The sequence below is a fragment of the Pseudonaja textilis genome, chromosome 7 (assembly GCF_049901715.1).
Source record: "Pseudonaja textilis isolate UNSWEBS1 chromosome 7, rPseTex1.2, whole genome shotgun sequence".
Lineage (NCBI taxonomy): Eukaryota > Metazoa > Chordata > Lepidosauria > Squamata > Elapidae > Pseudonaja > Pseudonaja textilis.
The window spans coordinates 37,912,231-37,927,106 of NC_141996.1; the positions used below are offsets into that span (position 1 = coordinate 37,912,231).

General features: G+C 36.2%; 1 protein-coding gene across 1 annotated transcript; it reads left to right on the plus strand.

Annotated features, from left to right (window-relative positions):
• The first annotated feature begins 734 nt into the window (after positions 1-734).
• Positions 735-14,642, plus strand: CD101 (CD101 molecule). The gene is made up of 4 exons (XM_026700701.2): positions 735-847; positions 4,855-5,232; positions 8,018-8,434; positions 12,476-14,642. The coding sequence occupies exons 1-4, from the start codon at positions 763-765 to the stop codon at positions 12,649-12,651; spliced, it is 1,056 nt and encodes a 351-aa protein (XP_026556486.1). The 5' UTR covers positions 735-762; the 3' UTR covers positions 12,652-14,642.
• Positions 14,643-14,876: the final 234 nt, after the last annotated feature.

The window sequence follows — 14,876 nt, forward strand, 5'->3', positions numbered from 1 at the left end:
TAAATGAAAGCACAAACATATTGGATAGCTTCTATTCTGAAAGCCTATTTTTCTGTGAAGTTTTAGTGTTTAGTTTTCATATCACATATTTCAGCAATTATAATACAGCATTGAGTGGAAGAAGAAAAAATTCTTCAAATTACTAGCAGTCTTCAATTTACAACAATCCATTCAAAGTTACAATGGCACTGAAAAAAGTGACTTATGACTGATTTTGACAATGAGGTCCATTGCAGCATCCCCACAGTCACATGGTGCTTCAGGTGCTTAGCAACTGGCTCATATTTATGACAGTTGCAGTGTCCCAAGGTCAAGTGATCACCTTTTCCAGTCTTCCGATGAGCAAAATAAATGGAGGAGCCAGATTCACTTAATAACTGTGTTACTAATTAACAAGTGCAGTGATTCACTTAACAACTGTGACAAGAAAGGTTGTAAAATGAAGCCAAACTCACTTAACAGATGTCTCACTTTGCAACATACATTTTGGGTTCAATTCTGGTCATAAGTCAAGGACTACCTATCCTGAGAATACAAAAATCCGGAGACTATTGTGAGAGCTCAGATTCAACAACATTGCCTTTTTAATAAACCACTGTTGTATTGGTCTGCAAGTTGCTATCTGTGGCCTCTTAAGTATTTATGAGAAACTTTTCACAGGTTTCTCCACTGTGAAACTTGGAAACCACAAAAAAGAAGTGGTAGTTTCCTCATCACTATTAGGCAAAGCTCATTGCCCGATCTCAGCAATTAAAGGTACATATGTTTCTTGTAGAAGAAGGAAGACTGACCTTGGTATTAATGGGGCCTCTTCTGTATTTGTCAGCTGTGCTCCTGTTGCTGCTTGGTGAGTTTCATGGAGGTGGTTTCTTTTTATAGAAGTCTAAGTTCAAGTTTGCTATTTCTTGCCAATGTAAATATTTTCCAGTATTAGCCAACTGGATATCTTTGGGTATTCATCTATAAGCTACCAAACCTCCACTGTTTGATATTCAGGGAATATCACATCTGTCTATAAAAGTTCCATTTAATGATCCTAAGAATTGATAATGTTCTTAACTTACAGAGGTCTTTCTACATTTAGGACCAGTTGGATAGCATTTAGAAAGATGTTTTTAATTATGTCACAATTTTAGAAAAGTTGCAGTCACCACTATTCCTTATCACTATATTTGTCCATAGTAGCTTATGTGTGTGTGCTATCAGGATGAGTCCATGCTGTAAAGATTTAATGAATCCTGTTCCTTTCTGATTATTGCTTTTGTGTCTTCTTTTCTTAAATTAATACTAACCAAAAGAGGTTTTTGAAGATGCTGATCCTCATGAGAGGATAAGAGAAGTACATGAAGGTGGGATCAGAGTGTTTTTTCTTTTTTATTAACGATAGGAGGGGTGTTATTTTACTTTAGGATTTATACTAGAGTTTTTCATGTTTTCCACATCAATATAACCAGAAAACACAATGTATACTTAGTGGCAAGATCAGAATGAATTCTTGAAACACAACAAACTGGTTCAGGACCTATAGCTGTATATATCATTTATAATTTTTTTTATAGAAGATGTGTGTTTTTCTAGTACTTAAATTAAATTATATTAAATTGCAATTAAAAAGGTGGGATAAATCAAAGATATGTAATGTGAGAATAGCTTCCAGCAACTTATACAAGTTATTTGGATGGTTTAATAATGTTTAATAAAATGACAAAACAAACATAACAATCCTAAATATAAAATCAAAAGTATTAAATGATATGAGAGAAGGTAAGTCAAAAGAAATAATATACATTTTAAAAAGCTTTACTTGAAAGAAACATTGACTATAAAAAATCAGTCAGCCCTAAACCTAGATCTAAGAATAAATCCTACCCAGCAAACTAAAAGAAAGTGGCTTCAGCTATGTTTAGTTACTATAAGCCTTATTATGTGCCACCACACTAATTGGGTATTATTATCAAATGACAGGAACTGTGCTTATTATTGGGTGGCAAGTCCTGTAATATTATTCAAAAGCAGAGTAGCTAGGGCTCTTTTGAGTTCCAAAAGATCATAGAAGGGGACTAAGTAAAGAGTTGTCTTGTACATACTATGGTATCTTCTTGTATCTACATACCTTCTAGCTGCCAAAGGAATCACTTTCCATAGGTTAAAACAACTAATCTTCTCAAGTCAGGATATCTGACTACACAAGATGTGCAGCTGGTTCCATAACATATCTCAAAATGCCAATTGTGATAGCTATGATTTAATATTAAACAAATCAAGTGTTTATATTGAACTCATCTGTGTTATAGGAGTGAAGCACTTTATCGTGAAACAGCTTTTTTTTAAAATAAAGTTTTATTTGGGTTTTCACACACACAAAATACAAGTAAAACATCTTTTTTGAAAATAGCATGGTCCCGGCTGAACTTCTTTATACAGACACAAACTCAATTTCATGCTCATTTTTGTGTTCTATTCCATATCTTATACTATTCTACATTTTCTATATAGTTTTTCCCCTCTTTTAATTTTCTCAACTTTATTTTGATTATCTCATCTCAATTCAAATCATTATATTTATACTTTTGTCTGTTCTGTTTTAATTTCATATTATCTCTCATTAAACAAATTTTCTCCTGTAGTTACTAATTGGAGTATGACATCTTTATATCTTTTAATTATATCTATTCAACTCTTATTTAAACTTCAATATATACCTTAAGGTTATGACCTTCAATATAATACATAATACCTTATATAATACCATATAATACCTTTGCAGAATCCTTTTTTCCATTAGATTTTCACCCATTATCTCTAAATAGGCCCTGTTTCTCTATATTTTGTTTCTGTCCTTTATAACTTCTTTTCCTTTCTTTCTTCCCTCTCTTCTGCTCCCTCCCCTTTTTACCCCCTTGTCTCCCTACTTCTAATTCTCTCTTCTGCATTTCCCTCTTCTGTTGCTTTCTGATTTTATACTTATTTTTCACTCTATTCTTTTTTGTTTTTCCCCAATCTTAACCTTTCCATCCTCTTTCCCCCACTTTCCTTTTTTTCCCCCACCTAAGATTACTTGTTCATTAAAGATGGCTTCTTCTTTGTCCCAATCTTCTTGTTCTGCAGACATTTCTTATTGTTTCTCATAGTTCCAAATCTCCATTTCTAAAAACTGAAATATGAAGCCAAAAGAACCTCTCCCTTCTTGTGCATCTTCTTTGTACTTTTTAAGTTCCATTTTCAGTTCTTCTAAAAGTGGAGCCATTTTAAACAGTTTTAAACAACCACTCGATTGATTTTAGTCATTCAAATGCAATAACCAAGAATCCAGAGATCAACAAGTAATCAAAATACTCCCAAGCTGTTTTTTCTTATTTCCTTTTTCACTTTCTCTTCCTGGGGTTTTACTATTTTGTTGCGATGTTTCAGTTAAGATGTATCTTTTGGAAGTCTTGTTGAGATTTTGCTGTAAGTTCTTTTTAATTCCAGGCAGTCTCCTCCCTTCCAGAACCTGCCCTTTTATTCTTTTTCTCTCCTTTCCTGTTTTCAAAAGATTTTAATTATCCAGAAATCTTTATTATCCCTTTGACTTTTTATTTTCAGCGTTAAATGCCTATTAATGTCAAAGTGGATTTTTTTCCAATTTCTTGCTTAAGTCGCACAGCTGTCAGCATAGGAAGAGGAGGAAAAACAAACAAACCCATTCCCTTTTCTATCTCCTTCACAGCTTAGAAATCTTCTTAGGAAACAATGTTATTGTTTTTTTTAATAGTTTCAATTCCAGGGTACCTTACTTGTTGCTTTTGCTGTTTGACCCAGTCAACCAAAACTTTCATGTCTTATCTTCCTCCTGCACATTCTTTTCCAGTCGAGTTCTTCTTTGTGGTGGCTATTTCTGACCACCACTACAACCGCCTTCGGGAAAGGGAGTAATGGCCAGCTGGGGAGGAGAGATGCGGCTCTCCTCAACCCTGCAGGCAGTTTCCCCCTTCTTCACCACCTCTACAGGGTGGCTTAGCCCCAAAACCAGCTAGCTCGGGGCGCTCCAGTGGCGAGCACGGATCGAAACCACACAGAGATGCGGTTTCAGTCTGTCTCCAAAGAAGCTCAAACCGGAGTCCATTTATCGTGAAACAGTTTTGAGCTCTGGTTTAAACAATATAACAGGATAAAGAATTCCATCTTTTCATCCTATTAAAGGCCAGAAATAACTAACATATTTTTATTTTCTTGGAAATAAAACCAATCTTGATCAATATTAATGAGAATGTCACATTTCTTATTCAGCATTATATATAAGTCTCCTAAATGATATACAGTACTTCGTTTTAATTCACTTTCTTTTTTTCTGAATTAAAATTAATTTTTTACAAAATTAGTTAAAGCAGAGAAGTACTTGGCTGGATTATAGAAAGATGACTATGCATTGTCTTTTGTAATAATTAAAGGTATCTAGAACATTAGCTTTTATTAAATTATTATAAATTTTTAAATCATTTCAGTATATCTTACTACTGATTAGAAATATGATAACATCATATTTCAAAAGCTAAAATGTTGCCTGACTATGCACAGGAAGAAACAGACTGAATATATGGAACAAAGTTAAAACTCAATATAAGTATATCAAAATAATAGGAATTATTTAATAAAACTAAAGCAGAATTCATAGCATTTGTGAATTCTAATGCAAGTTTTTTGAATGTCACACAAATGTTCTAATTTGCATTACATTACCACCATCTAATGATAGTTGTTGGAACATTTAAACTGCCCTGCTCTCATCTACCACTTCATGGACAGTGTCTTTTTTGAATATTTTAATGTAATAAATTGGACTAATTCTACTATCTTTTAATAATTTGTTCATAGACCTGTATGTGGGAGACCGAATGGTGTCTATTCAAAAGGGACCTCTTTATCGAGTAAGAGGGACACACATCACTATTGGGTGTAATGTCAGTGGCTACCAAAAATCAGAGAAGCCGAATTTTGAGTGGTCCACTTATAAGCTATCAGCTCCACAGAGAGAGATGAAGATCATCAGCACTGGAGACAGCAGATTCTCTTATAAAGTCTACTCCGAGCGTGTTGAAAGTGGGGAAATCTACATTGAAAAGATCAAGGAAGATTCTGTTTTCCTGCACATCATGAACCTCAAGGATAGTGATGCAGGTGTATATGAATGTCACACACCCAACACAGAAGATGTTTATCTTGGGACTTACAGTGCTAAAACAAATGTCTCAGGTATGATAAAGTATGGGGTGCCTATTCACTTATAACCCTATATAAATTTTCATGTCAGATGTTTGATTTACTCTACTAGATTTTTTTTCTATTCTGCATGGAGAGTGAAATGTACAAAACTACTTGTGAGACACTATACGTGCTTATCTAGGTTCAGCTTAGTGATCATAAGTTGTTCTACTACATAACAATACACAATTGTAAATTTTCAGAACAAATTAGATAATTGATTCCACTTTGATGTTAACTTTATACTTGTAGTATTAATTAATTCCATATCCATTATAATACTATTTGTGGAATCCTTTAGCTACCTGGCTAGATTAAATCTTCTTAGTGATGAACTGATGAAAGTCAGCTTTTAATTGGATCCTGTAATTTTCAGACAAAACTAAATAATTAATTTTGTTTTAACTGTACTTAGGAACAGAAAGGATGTGTGGGTACCTTGGTCATAGATTTGGAATGATTGATTGTGCTTCATTGAAATTGATCAAGGACTTCAATCTTAGCCTTTTCCCAAGAAGCCATGGTCACACATATGGTGGAAGCATTAGCCCAAAATCTCCTCCACAATTATTCAGAACTTGCACTGGAATTTGGATGTGACTTAATTTGGATGTGGCTTTTTTTGTACAGGCCTAATATCTTTGCCAGAGATAGTCTGTTTGGTGAGAGGTTAAAGCATCAAGATAGAAATTAGGAAACTGTGAGTTCCAGGGCTGCCTTGGATACAAAGTCAACTGAGCTAATCACCTTTTTGTCTCCGCCCTAAAAAAAAAGGCAGTGGAAAACCCCTTTTGCAAATTCTTCCTAAGAAAACTGCAAGGACTTAGGCAGATAGTCTCCAAGAATCAGATTCAATTGAATGGGAAAAAAAGAAAAAAAAACACATTGCAACTGCACAATACCTGAAGAGCTCAGTTATCTCATGAAAACAGCTTCTCAAAATAGCATTTGAAAATTACAGCATACAACAATGTATTGTACTATATACTTCAGTGATTGTACATGTAGTCCTCACTGAATGACTATTTGTCCAGTGACCATTCCAAGTTCCAGCAGCGCTGACAAATGGTTCTTACATTCCATACCTGAAATCATGGCCTTTGCAATATTCCTGTGATCAAATGATCAGAAAGAGCCAGTTTGGTCTAAGTGATCACGGCAACAGACTAGAAAGCAGGAGACTATGAGTCCAAGTCCTCCCTTAGTTATGAAAGCCAGCTGAGTGACTTTGGGCCAGCCAAAGGATTCACAGGATTCTTGTTGTAAGGAAAATGGGAAAAGGTATCTTGGAGATGTTCGCTGCCTTGCGTTATTGTAGAAATAATAAAAGTGGGATACAAATACCATAACTAATTCAGACTTGGCATCCTGTTTAATTTATGACTGCAGGGGCTCTTCAACTCTGCCACCTGCCTATGTGACTCCATTTCAGAGATGGTATTCAGCAGGTTCTGATCAGTTCTGGAGAACCGGTAGCGGAAATTTTGAGTAGTTCAGAGAACCGGCAAATACCATCTCTGACTGGAGATTTTACAGTATCCTTCCCCTGCCATGCTCACCAAGCCACACCCACAGAACTGGTAGTAAAAGAAATTTTGAATCCCACCACTGCTCCCTTTGTATCCTTTTGGCCACCTGCACAGTGGGTTCCAGTAGCAGCACTGGTGACACTGGAATTAAAGTAAAGAATTGGGTCCTTCAGCCATGTCAGCTAGCTGTACCATTCCCAGCCCCTATTTCAGCCCCAGTACCACAGTTGAAGAGTGGGGTTTGAGATGGCACTCCTCAGGAGTGGTGGCAGATTCTGGGGACCTTGGCAGCCAGCTAAAACTGCTGAAGGCCTTGGGCCTCTACTTCAGCCTCCAGTGCCAATGCTGCTGAAGAGTGCTACTGTGCAGGGAGTCAAAAGTACAGAAATGGGAGTGATATAGCAGGATGAGGATAATTCAAGAGAAGGCAATCCCTTACTTTAATGAGACTCAGGTTTGGGAGTGACCAAGCAGGGAATTGCCTAATGCTCAGTGGAATTTAGTTAACAATGGCAATGACGATTTCTGGGATTTCTGTTGCTAAGTGATGTTGTCACATGAGTTTATGTTTAGAGATGAAAATTATTGGAAGTCTGAAAGAAAAATATAGAGATATGTTTTACCTTTAGTGCTCTTGAGTTAGAATTAGTGGGGGAAATGTAAGAGAGTTGAAAGGGATTTGAAAATTTTTAAAACGGAACAGAGACTAAGGAAACTGCAAAAAGAGAAGAAGTAAAAAATATAATTTAGAGAAAGCTTCCAAGGGAAAAGCAGCCACCATTTTTTGAGCTCGTAAAGCATCATTTAATCAATACTGGCAAATGGCAGGATTTGAAATGTAAATTTATATCCTACAATTGGGCAATGAGAAGTTGGATGGAATGGTCACTTGGGTTTTGGTCTCCATTCTCTCTTGTTTTACTACTTAGAAACAAACTTCCAATCATATATCTTGTAAAGTTCATTTTGCTTCTTCCTCCTTTTCTCATTAAACAAAGTATACCTTTAACTGTTGATTGTTTCCCATCCATCCTTTCAGAAAACACGACGGCCAGAAGTACCGTGTATTAGCATGCTAGTATTTTACTGTTCTTCATCCTAGTCTTGTTTGAATCCAAGTTCACAACCCCTTCAAGATTAATATATTGTTATCATAGTCTTTGACTAGTACACCACAATCCCCTCTACAAAAAGGGATTTCTGTCTGAAGAATTTAAAATTGCAATTGGTCTTTTCTTTCTGTTTAGTAATTCCAGACACACTCTCTGTCACCATGAAGTCACAGGTTTTCATGCAAAATGAAGGCGATTCTTTGGATCTTATTTGTCAAGTATTGGTGGCAACAGCACAACATACCCACATTTCTGTGGCTTGGTATGTAATACCAGAAGGAAAGGACAGAAATGCCCAGAAGATTCTTTCCCTGTCCAAAGATAACGTTCTGCTTCCAGGTCCTTCCTACACTGAGCGGTTCAACGCAGGAAATATCAGGCTAGTGAAAATTGGGGATACGGAATATAAATTTTCCATCATCAAACTTCAACATTCAGATCAAGGGAAACTGTACTGGGAAGCAGTGGAGTGGATTCAAGACCCTGATGGAACTTGGAAAGATATTGTCCAGAAACAGACAAATACAGTATCACTGACCATTAAACGCCTTGGTAAGGTTTTCTTAAACTCATGTTTTTGGCATTTTATAAAAACAGCAGCTAGTAAATAATCCGTGGGAGAATTTTTTTATGTCTCCTGCAAACATTGAAAGTTTATTTTATGGTTCTGAGTTTTCCAAAACCAGATTTTAAAAAACTTTAGGTAATAAATGAACATGCAATTCATCAGACCTCTCTACCTGATCAGCTACTCAGTGGGATTTGGTTTGGTTTATCTTAAAAAATGATGACAGAGAAAAGTAAACCTTACATACAAGTTCATTGTTTTGCTCAGATATTTAAAAAAATCAGTCTAGGAAGAAGAGGAATGGTCTCTGGGTATTTCTGAAGCACATTCATATAACTCAAGCAAGTGACTGAAATAATGGAAAATGAATGTGTGGTGTTATCTTCTATTTCATTGTTCAATTTGCTAGAGCTGAGATATTCCATGCCCTGTTCACATGTTCCTTAGTCAGTTTTGCTGTGACACTAAGTAAAGGAAAATGATATCAAATTTCAGCCCATGATGGTTATGAAACCATAACACACCATCGCTTCTACATCTTTGCATCAAATTTGATGACTTCTATATCAAATTTTACACCCAGGTAAAAGGGAGACCTAGCCAAAACAATTGCTTTTGTTTTACAATTTAATACTGTAGTACTGAAATATGAGTTCTCCTGAATGACTTCTGCCATAAAATTATGACATCCATGTAGCATGATATCAATTTTGTGCATTTAGTGTATTTTACAGTTTTCTGGATAAGAGTTATTAGATTTCTAAATATTTCTATTCCGTTTCCTTTTTCAATCACACTCAGTTTATGCAATTATGGACTTTGAACTTTGTTATAAAGACTGCAACTTAAAATAGAGTTACAACTTACATTAGATTCAGGCTCAATTGAAGCCTGAAACATTTGTGAATTGAAACAGCACAGTTTAAAGTTCCACTTTACCCAGAAGTGGGATTCTACCAGTTTGGACCAGTTCTAAAGAACTGGTTGTGGACTTCCTGTTTTGAGCTTTCCCAAAGACAGACCGCTGATCACGGTCGTGCATGGCTTTGGTTCGTGCTTTGGTATCGGAGAGCCCCAATCCTTTGGATTCAGGGCAGAAGCTACCTCATGGGGTGGTGGAGGAAGGGGAGACCATCACCTGGGTAGAGGGGAGTCACAAATCCCCTCCCCGGCTTGGCAATTGCTCCCTCCCGAAGACACCTGAAATGGTAGTCTAAAAGGGCCACCCTGAAGGGGAAGATTAGACTGGAATAAGATTGTGCAGGGAAGTGAATAGCAGGAGGAACGGGATGATATAATAAAATGGAAGATACCCTCAGGATTAACATTTCAAAGAATCTTTAAGAAAGGATCTAAGCGGTGAAGAGAAAGAAAAAAAAAGGTGTGAATTGCTTTTGATAGCGTCAGGGCTTCGAAACCACAAAAGGTAGAAGCTGGAGAAGGAACTATATAATCAACTTGGATAAGTATACTTTGATTTTATATTGGCACTAATAAAGCTGAAATATAGACTGTTAAAGAGGAAATTTAATATCAATGGGATTTTATCTTTTTCTTGTTGGAAAATTGTGGTTTAAAAAGCTCTGAATAATAGAGAAGAAAAAAGAAAAGGGGGGGTGAAGACTTAGCATAATAAAGAGTGCCATCTCATTTAAACTCAACTTGTTTTTCTTTTAAAAAACTCTTGTTTCTTGAAATTGCATGGAAATTGATACAATAAAGCAAGAACTTTGAAAAATTGAAACATTGTAACAAAGAAAGCATTAGGAAGAGTTTGCTTTTGGATTAGTTGGTGATTCTGACATGAATTTGGTACTGGATTAGCAGAGACTTAAAAACTTGAGAGGAAGAAAAGTTGACTGTTAGAAATAAACTTTAAAGATACTATTTGGATTAAATTGCGAATCAGAAAGTTGTAAAATGGCAATTTCTCTTCTGGCATTAAAAGTGGAACTCAGAAAAATGAAAGAAACACTACAAGAACGAGGTGAATCGCTGGGCTTTGCTTTAAAATTTATTTTAAAGCAGAAGAGGAGGTAGAGCAAATCATAGAAGAGGCCATCTTTAGTGATCATTGAGAACCAAGAACTCTTGAAAAAAAGAAGAAAAGAGTTGGAAATAAATACAGGAGATTTAAGAAATTAAATAAAAAGGGGAATATCCAAAAAATTAAAAAAGGGGAAAAGAGTCAGCAGAAATTCAAAGGGCGAAAGGAAGCTATAAATAGAGAGAGGAATAAAAACTTGTTTAAAAATATATATAGAGAGAGAACTGGTTGTTATGATTCTGTGCAGCTTGGAGAACCGGCAAATCATGCCACCGGTTGGCCTCTCCCCTCCCCTCCTGTCAGATTTCTTGCTTTCTAGCTAATCTAAATGGTTGTTGTACTGCTTTGCCTTCACCCAGGAGGCTTCCCTGAGACCCAGTCAGGGGTGGTATTCAGGGGGTTGGGGGCTGGGGGAGAAGTGGCCTGAGAGTAGAGCTGAACCTTCCTTAGGACTGAAGCTTCTATTTTTCAGTGCAGGTTCAGGCAGCAGATTGTAGAAAGGTAGATCTATGAGTGAATCTGTGATTTTGCAAGCAAATCATCCGCTTTGCCTGATTTTGGGTAAAAGTTATTCTTTTTTTAAATAAAAAATTCAATATTTACATAAATATTTATAATATTTAAATACAAGCCATGCGCAGCCAGTCATGTGACCACCAAGCCACCTCCTTAGTTAGCAAGCCACACCCACCCAGTCACATGACCACCAAGCCACACCCACAAATTAGGCCATGCCCACAGAACTGGTTGTCAAGGAATTTGAATCCCACCCCTGACTTTACCTATAAAAAGATTAACAAGTACAGTATTTCTCAATGTAAAACATTTTAGCAGGAGTTCTGTTCTGCATTATTCAATATGTTGATAATTTGGGGAAGGTAAACAATTAGTTCAAAGCAGCAATTAGCTGTAGCAGTTAGAATTATAGATGCCTTTCCTCCGAATACACTGGAGAGTTGATGGGAAAATGCATTTGGAAATATACCTTTGATGGGAATATATTCTTCTTTTTACTTGATACTTTTACTGTGTGAAAACAAAGCAACTATTTTATACCAATGCATTTCTATTTGTTCCATAAATTAAATACACACACACACACACACACACCTCTTGCATTATTTTTATAAATAACACAAGATGGCGAAAATATCCAATATACCTCCCCCCCACCATTTAACTCACAACAACACCACTATGAGCTGAAACAGTCACTGGCCAGAGTGACTGGCCCAAAGTCATCCAGTTAACTTCATGGCCAAGGTGAAACTTAAACTCATGATCTCCTTTTTTCTAGTCTGGTACCTTCACCACTAAATCAAACTGGTTCTATATATACACAACTTCACCAGCTCCCCAGATTTGCTCGAATTCATTCCTATGAGTCTTGGCAGGCATGTTCAATGGTGAAGGATTTGAGAGCTACAATCCCACCATTCCTGAGGATCCCAAGTTCCTTACCTTTGGATTAGACTAGAATCATTATTTTAATGGAGTTTTTTGGGGATGGGGAGAAGAATAGGATGGAAAGTGAATCACGTCTGTAGTGATAGTGAGCAAATCCTAATCTTGTTGATCAGGCATTTTACAAGCATTTTAGACTTTTTCATTTCCCTTAGCCCTTCCATACTGATAATGTTTGTAATTGCCTTGTCATTAGATAAATACCAGAGTTACATATTTTCTTGAGACACAGTATAATACAGTTATTCCTCAAGATATAAACCATGCTTCATGGTACTTAAAATCACCTATCTTGGCATACCACATTGTAGAAAACCAACATATACTTCTTTCCTTACCTACCAGAGAGAGAGACAAAATAATAATAGAATAAAAACAAAACAAGTTAGGTCCAATTTAATAACACTCCAGCATGCTGCAGAATTGCCCGTGATCTGAGGCAACTTCTTCATTCAGCTTCATGGTTCAGTCACTTGATCTTGTATATTCACTGTATGTATTTTTATTTCTACAGATAAAAAACCGGATATGAATAATACTCCTGTCAAAAATTCCACTCTGAATGGAAAAGAAAATCCCCTCATCTGCTCAGTGGAAACCCAGAATATCCATGGTTCTGTATGGCTTGGCTCCATCATAATGGGGTGGTGGTTAGTACAGATCATTACTGGGCCTCGTCTGTCTGAATGACAGTGAAGCAAGACCTAGTGTAAAAAATCTTCTGGTGCAAAGCAAAGCAGTGACAAGCATATCCTTATGATAAGTCAGGTGGAACTGATAGACAAAGATAGATAGAGCTGTAAGATTTCTGAAATAGAAAACATATTCTAGGTTCATTTGTCATTATACAAGAACAATCCATTTGGCATCAGTACAAATATAAAGTCTCAAGGTCAATCAGGCTAGATTCTTTTTTCTATACGTAAATCAGAGTTGTGCTGACTGATAAAATTCTGTTTTTGCTCAGAACTAATAGAATGTAGCTTTTCTGTTATATAAAGATGAATGTATTTGTTCAGAATTTTCCAGATCTACTCACATTCTGTAAGTAAAGTATCCTTGGAAGTTTTGGGGCATTTGGGAATTGTGAGATTTGTTTGGCATATAAATATATAAAATAAATAAATGAATGAATGAAAATAACTGAGGAAATTTGTTTTAAAATAGCAGGGAAAAATAAAGCAGATGACATAAAGCAAAAGAACAGCAGGTATCTCAAGATAAGGAAATGGATTTTGGGAAAAACCTGACTTCTGAATATCACAATTTAAACCAGGGGTTTCAAATTTGATTTCATTGAGGGCTGCATCAAGATTATGGTTGACATCAAGGTTGTGATTGACCTAGGAGGCCATGGATGGGGTGGGTGTGGCCAGTTTGTGTGGCCATGCTCACTTTCCTTGGTCAGGTTGGTGTGTGCGGGAGGACAAAGTGTGTGGGTCAGAGGGAGACTATTCTTTCTCCATACAAGGAGACCAGCTTTGTAACCAAAGCATCCTCAGAGATAGGATGAGAGAATACCAGGAGAAGTCAGGAGGAGGGGACAAGGAGATGGTGAAAGGACAGCAGGGCTGCTGGTAGCCAAGTGCAAAGGCAGGACTTTCCTCAGACTCTACCTCCCTCTCTCTCATTATAATCTCCTTCCTTCCTTTTCTTCTTTTTCCTTTCCTCTTCATTCTTCTTTCCTGTCCCTTCTTGAATGCTCAAATGCAAAAGGTGGAACATTTCTCGATGCTTCCTTGCTTTGTGATCAAATGCCACTTTTGTCCCAATTTAGTAATTTGTGGCCACTTAAAAGACTGAGAACAAACTAGGCTCATTTTATCCCATGTTTGCATTTAGTGGGGATGTCCACAGACAACAGTACAGCAAAACTGTCAAAATCTTCACTGTTTGATTGTTTGTCTGAGACGGTAGTTCCTTGATTGGAATATTGCTACTGCTTGATTGTTGATCTGGTATTAAACCTGACATTAATCCCTGCTTATTTGAGTATTGATTGCTGGTGAGGATGTGTTTTGGTCTTTTTCTTTTTTTTCTTTTTTGTTTTTTTATTGTCTTTTTCAAATGACATGTAGATGTTGTTTATTTGTATCTACCTGATGATAACTGTTTGTCTGAATGCCACATAAACTTCGGCTCAAGTACATTGCATAGTCTTCACTCATAAGTTGACTTCTGGGCAATGTTTTCTCTTTCAATTACCTGTATAAAATATACAACAATACATTCTCAGTCTGCAGGATTTGAAGACATTATGGCTGAAATCAAAATAGGACACCACTAACATATTGATAAAAACACTGTTGGCCACAATAAGGTTTCATTAGGAAAGTAAACATGAAAAATCCTGTTTAATGTTAAATATTAAGAAAATAAAAGTTAGTGAACTTAAGCATGCTAGTTAGCATTACTGCACAGGATACTAGATTAATTCTAGAAAGCAAGCTAGCTACAAATTTAGATAAGAACCTGAAGACTATGCATATTTTTAAAATGGCAGCTATCTGAATACTTAAAACATGCATGATTGTGAAAACAGGACATTGAGAAAGAACAATAGAAGGACACATCTTCAAACTATGGATGCACAGATTCTTGCTGAAAATAACAGCAAGACTATTGAACAAGAGAACCCATCCAGAACCAAATAACTTCCTTGAAGTGATAATCAGCAAACAGAAGCCACATAGTTTGGATATATGATGCAAGTGGATGATATTATGTTAAACAATCTTGATGAGGATAAGGTTAAGGGAGGTAAAAGATGATAATGGATAAAATAAATAAACAAGATCAAAGAATACAATAAACATGTAGATGGTAAACATTTGTATTATAATTTTCAAGGGAACAACGCTGATTTAACGAGATCCAATTAATTCACTCATTCATTCATCAGAAACAATTGACCT